Genomic DNA, 6,613 nt, shown 5'->3' on the forward strand with positions numbered 1-6,613 from the left:
ATGTCTTGGAGGAGACCACAGTGAATCAGTTAGAGAAGATGGCCAACATATTTTTTGAGGTGAACAGAATCTCCTTTACTAATGATGAACTTCCCGAGGAGGGAGCCGGGCACAATAGGGCTTTGCACTTGATGTCAAATGTGAGGGGCATTATATAAAGCGAGTCATGGGTGATGGAGGCTCAAGTGTAGATATATGCCCTCTCTTTACCTTGCAAAGCATGAAGATCAAAATAGACAGAATCTGACCCCAGCAATGTTCGCATCCGGGCTTTTGATGGCTCAGCGAGAGATACCACTGTATAGATCAACCTCACCATGATGATTGGGCCGGTTGACTTTGAGATCTTCCAAGTAGTGGACATGGTCACTTCTTATAACTTTCTTCTTGGAAAGCCATGGATCCATACAGCCCGAGCTGTGCCATCCACCTTGCATCATATGCTCAAATTCAAACATGACAGGCAAGAAATTATTTTTCACGGGGAAGACGAGTCTTCCATTTATAAGGACCCGTTAATCCCCTTTATTGAGACCAAGGAAGGGTATGAGTCCATTGTCTATCAGGATTTTGAAGTGGTTACTGTGGACCATGTTGAGGAAGGAAAGCCCATTTTGCATCCTCGTCTTTGCGCCACATCAGTAATGGTGGTTGCACTTATGTTGAGACAAGGTTATGAGCCAGGAAAAGGCTTGGGGCATCATTGCAAGGAATTTCGGAGCCTATTTCTCCGTTCAGTAACCAGGATACTTTTGGCTTAGGCTTCAGACCAACACACGCAGACGAAGACAATGAGAAGCACCGCAAAAAGCATGGATGAGTCTTGCAACAACTTATCCCTCACATTTTCTACAGTTTTGTCAAGCCACGACTCCAAGAGGGTCAAAATTCCTCGGCGCATGCAAACATTGATGAAATTTGCCATGGCCTTAGCCAGATGTTTTCTAAAGTCAATATGATCCAGATTGGTGAAGGCACTTGTAACACTCCTTAAATCTATAGAAGTTTAAACACTCGCTAAATATAGAATTAATTTTTTCCCCTTATATTATACTGCTAGTACATATTTAAACTTTTGTGATTGATTTTAAGTTACTTTTTTATTTATAAATAATTGGATATACAATTAGGAAAATATTAATAATTTTAATATTATTAATTATTAAAGGTGGGTAACATTAATTATTAGTTAAGTTTAAAAAAAAGGGAAAACAAACAAAAAAAGGGAGCACGTGCCTTAGCCCATAAAGGGTTGTGGAATGCAAGACTCAAGCAAAGTCTTATACCAAAAAGAAAAAGAATGCAGCCTTATACCAAAAAACAAAAATGGAAGGCTGTTCTTTTTACGCAACAATAGCAAGGCACGAAGAGCGAAAAGAAAATTCTAGGGTTCTATACAAACCACAAATTCTTGAACTTAGATATATAAAATTTTCTATTATCAGTTACTCTACAGTGGTAATAGATAAGAATAGAATAGTTAATTCCCTTCTTTCTCTATATCAACAGTAAAGTTCCGTGTTTAGGTGCGAAACTTTAAAATTAATTAAAATGCACTGGTTGTTATAGAATCAATTATTTGACTGGTGTCAATTGGACTGGGGCCTACGTATTAGCTCGAGAAGTTTTGAGTTGAGTTGATATAACCCTTTACTAAAGTGGTTTAACTCACAGAAGCACGCATACAAGGTGTTTGTTGAATTGCATAAAGGAGTTAATATATACTTAATTGGAGTAGTAAGTACCTATTAGCTTAGAATTTTTTTCTAGCTAAAGTTTAGATGATTATTTTGATATATGTGCATAAATTTTAGATTTTTGTGTTATTCTTATATGCCATTTTCATATTGAAAATTCATGAAGGATCAAGAATCTTTATAAATACTTTTGAATGTTTATTTGATTCCTATGCAATGCCTTACATTTAAGGATAGAATATGAGTATGTATAACAGATTTAGACCTGAAAAGTATAAGAGCTCCACTGGTGCTCCCAAGTAACAATTGTAGCTTGAATAGACAATGCAAAAGGTGAAATTTTTGTGGAGCTTAATTAAACTGTTTTGTAATAGTATTTGATGCTAGACGAGGTGACACGTAACTAATCGAGGAGAAAGTGCTTGCATTTCATGTTATTGGAACGCCTTCCTGTTATAGAGTTATTACATGTAAAAGTTGGAGTAGTACTAGGCAAGCAGCTGCATAACACTGAAAAATTGTCTAGCAATTGTAATGCTCTACTCGATATTTCGACACTTGATTGAATTTTAAGCTAATGATTATCAAAGACATGTGATCTTGGTTAATCACTTGTGTTTTGTTCTGTCAGAATCTTGTTTAATCTGAGAGGAAAAATGATAATCTTAAATGAAGATAACTTGGATATTCAACATAAGCTCTAGTATTTCTTGGTGATATTTAAAGGAGGGCAAATAGCTTGCATTTTTAGCAGTATCTTTGTCAGTCACGTTGACTAAGAGCAAAGACTTGTGAAATTTTAGAAAGAAAAGTTTTTTTGGGAGTATCCTTTATACTAAAAAGGGGTCATCGTCCAGGCCTAGGGTCCTGACCAAGGCGTTGACTTCCTGAAATTATTTGTGTCAAAGTAGGGAGCACACGAGCCGAGGGTCTCGTTGCTGAGAATTTACTTAGTCATGCTAAGGTATGATACATGAGCGTTGAGAACCATGAAGCGAGTGACACCTCATGGATTGGGCCTATTCGATCAGGTTGGGATCGAACCTGTGCCGATCACACGGTGACTAAGATAGAAACAGGTCAGGATAGTTGGAACTCCCAAAGTATAAAGTGAAGTATTTTATTTATAAGAAAGAAAAAGAAAAGAATTTCTTTTAGAATATTCATAAAATGCTATTATGCAATTATTTTAGAATTGTTCTTATAATCTTTATGCTTTACATACATTTAGAATCTTTGCTCGTAATGTATATGTTATTAAAGTTTCGTCCCCGGTCGTTGAGACTCTCTGAGTACAATGGATGGTACTGACATTCTCTTTTGGGAACCTACGTTGGTCTGCAGTACAACGTAGGAACTGGCTATGCAGGCGAGTAGGCTACGGGTTAGGACTTTCTTCTCTTCCAGTGCTATTGGTGAGCTCCGCTTTTGTTCGTGGAGTATTTCTTAGAGTCATTTTTAGTTAGCTATTTGTTTTTTTACTTAGAGAACTGGTTAGGAAATCTCATGTCCTGAGCAGTGCGTCAGTTTATCAGTAGAGGCTTCATAGACATAGTCGGTGGGCTAAGATTCAGATGTTTTCGATAATAACTTAGCAGTTTTTTATTGGTTACTACAAATAAAGTTTTGAAGTTGGCTATTTTAGATATTTAAAAGTATTTAATTATAGTAGTGCCTTGTGGCATATAAATTTTAAAGTTATTATAGATTTGATAAGCACAGATGGTTCGCTCGGTCATGTTTAGTGATTGGGTGCTGGTCCCGACTTTTTCAAAAAATGGGTCGTGATAAACTTGGTATCAGAGCCTCAGGTTTATGGAGTCCTAGGGGTCTATGAAGCTGTGTTAGTAGAGTCTTGTTTATGGGTATGAAGTGCGCTATACTTATAAACAGGAGGCTACAAGCATTTAGGAATAGTCTTATTTTTTTCATACTTTAGATCGTGCAGTAGAGTCTACCTCTAAGAAATTATCTAATGTATTCGTTTTTCCAAAACTCACAGAAATGGCTCGTACTCGCAACTCTAACACCGACACTCAGGATGTTGCTCAAGAAACTATTGCTACCATTGTGGCTTAAGGTAGAACTAAGAAGGCTTTAACTCAGAAAAAGAGGGGTAGATCCACAAAAGAGGTCCAAGTACCTCGAGTTGAACGTGAAGAAGGGGTGGATAATGATGATCAAGTACCTCAGGATCCAGTACCGCCCCAACAGCAGCTCCGGCTCAGGCAACTATATCTCCCGAGGTCACATGTAGGGGTGTTCATAAAAATCCGAAAAATCGAACCAAACCGAAAACCAAACCAAACCGACCAAAAAAAACCGATACTTTTTGGTTTGGTATGGTTTTGGTTTTGAATTTTAAAAACCGATCAAATTTGGTTTGGTTTTGGTTTTAATCAAAAAATAACCGAAAAAACCGAACCAAGCCAACTATATGAGTAACTATTTCAAATTTATTATTACACCTATATATATATATATACAAAGTTTCAAAAATTTATGGTGAATGTTAATCGTTTGCACTTTTAGTACAGTTTTTTACCTTTATATTCTAGTTTGATTGGTAGTTTTCTTTTGTTAAGTGTAAGAATCCATTTCATGTTAAAAAAAAATATTTTTAATTGAGTCCTTAAATTACTCATCACTATTTCATTCAATTATTATCAATATATTTTAGTAAATAATAGATTTCTCAAAGGGCGATTGATTTGATAGTGTTACGTTGAAAATGTGGTCGTCGGAATATGTGTTTGGTAGTGTATGCCTTATATTTAAGAAAAAACCGACAAATAACCGAAAAAACCGACAAATAACCAAAAAAAAACAAAAAATCGACATAAACCGAATCGAGAAAAAACCGACGTAATTGGTTTGGTTTGGTTCTAATATTTGAAAAACCGACTTACTTGGTTTGGTTTCTTTTTAGGGAAAAACCAATCCAAACCGAACCATGAACACCCCTAGTCACATGTTTAATGCTGTGAACAGTGCTATGGAGATGTTTAAAGCCTTTATGGCCAACCAGAACGAGAGAAGAGATGAGATTCCACCTCAATCAAATAGATAGAACAATTCTAAGTCCTTAAGAGTGAATGAATTTTTGAAGTTGAGTCCTCCAGTGTTTCATGGTTCTATAGTTGATGAAGATCTGATGTTGTGGCTGGAGGGTGTCAAGAAAGCCCTCCGAGTTATGAAAGCATTTGATGATGAAGCCGTGGAGCTGGCTGCTTACCAACTTAGAGATGTGGCTAGCGCTTGGTGTGAGATGTGGGAAAAGGAAAGAGATGAAGATGATCCTTCGCCTACTTGGGAAGAATTTGAAGAGGCCTTCATGGCTAACTTTATCCCGGAAGAGGATAGGGAAGCTAAGGCTACAGAGTTCGAACAGCTCAAGCAAGGGAATAAAAGTGTGCAAGAGTACTACATGGAATTCATAAGGCTAGCTAAACATGCTCCTCACATGGTTAAGACAGAAAAAGCAAAGATTCGCAGGTTTGTTGGCGGTTTGGCTTACACATTAAGGATACAACATCACCTACAGCAGTAGGAATGACAACTTTCTCCTCTGTTATGGGGTTCGCCAAGCACTTAGAAAAAGACAGACAATAAAGGAGAGAAGAAAAAGAGCATAACAAGAAAGCCCGAACAATGGGCAGGTTTAATGGTACATCCAGCAGAGGTGGAAAGGATTCCTCTAATAAGGAGCCATTAGCACCAGCTCAGTCCAGTCACCGGTTACGTGGTGGTTCTTCCTTCAGACGTACTCAGAGTTATGGAAACCAGTCTCGCCAGAATCAGAATTTTAGGACATCATCCTCACATAGCCAGAGTCAGGCTGAGCAACATTCACACCAACAAGGTCTTTGTGGAACATGTAAGGGGCAACATTCAGGTCAGTGCAAGCTCGGGTTTCATGGTTGCTATCATTGTGGAGACATTGGTCATATAAAGGCCAACTGTCCAAAGTTGCAATGTAATTTCAATAGTGGATCAACTCATCCTTCTAGTTCCTCAGCTACCGTAGTTGCACCACCTCAAGCTCGTGGTTCTCATAATCATACCGGGCATGGGACAGGAAGAGATGCAGATCGAGTTACTCAAGGAGGGGGACAACACCGTTTGTTTGCTACACTTAATCGTCAGAGTGCAGAGGCATCTGCAGAAGTTATTAAAGGTATACTTTTAGTCTGCTTACATAATGCTTATGCCATAATGGATCCAGGTTCAACGTTTTCATACGTGACTCCACACTTTGTAATTAACCTCGGGCTAGGACCTAAACAACATAGTGAGCCATTCCTAGTATATACTCTAGTTGGTGAGTCAGTGAAAGTCACAAGAGTCTATAGAGGTTGTATAGTTTCAGTCCAAGGTCGCAACACCAAAGCCAATCTAATAGAGTGAGAAATGGTGGATTTCGATGTGATCATGGGTATGGATTGGTTATCTTCCTGCTATGCCATGTTAGATTGTCATGACAATATAGTCAGGTTCCAATTTCCATATGAAGAAGTCTTAGAGTGTAAGGATAGTTCAGCATCGCTTGTAGGTAAGTTTATTTCTTACCTTAAGGCACAATGAATGATCAGTAAGGGGTGTCTCGTGTATTTGGCTCACATCATTAATACAGAATCAGACCCACCAACTCTTCAGTCTGTGCCAGTTGTTAGAGAATTTCCAGAAGTTTTCCCAGATGACCTTCCCAGACTTCCTCCCGAAAGAATCATAGATTTGGCATTGATCTCATGCCAGGTACTCAGCCCATATCTGTACCTCCTTATAGGATGGCTCCAACAGAACTTAATGAGTTGAGAGAACAGTTGAAAGACCTTCTTGACAAGGGCTTCATTAGGCCGATTGTTTCACCGCGGGGTGCCCCGGTCCTGTTTGTCAAGAAGAAAGATGGGTCTCTC

General features: G+C 38.3%; 1 protein-coding gene across 1 annotated transcript; it reads left to right on the plus strand.

Moving 5' to 3' along the window:
* The first annotated feature begins 5,348 nt into the window (after positions 1–5,348).
* LOC138881789 (uncharacterized) lies at positions 5,349–6,104 on the plus strand. Its single transcript, XM_070162058.1, has one exon. The coding sequence runs from the start codon at positions 5,349–5,351 to the stop codon at positions 6,102–6,104; it is 756 nt and encodes a 251-aa protein (XP_070018159.1).
* Positions 6,105–6,613: the final 509 nt, after the last annotated feature.

This window comes from Nicotiana sylvestris, chromosome 11, assembly GCF_000393655.2.
Source record: "Nicotiana sylvestris chromosome 11, ASM39365v2, whole genome shotgun sequence".
In the NCBI taxonomy this organism is placed as follows: Eukaryota; Viridiplantae; Streptophyta; class Magnoliopsida; order Solanales; family Solanaceae; genus Nicotiana; species Nicotiana sylvestris.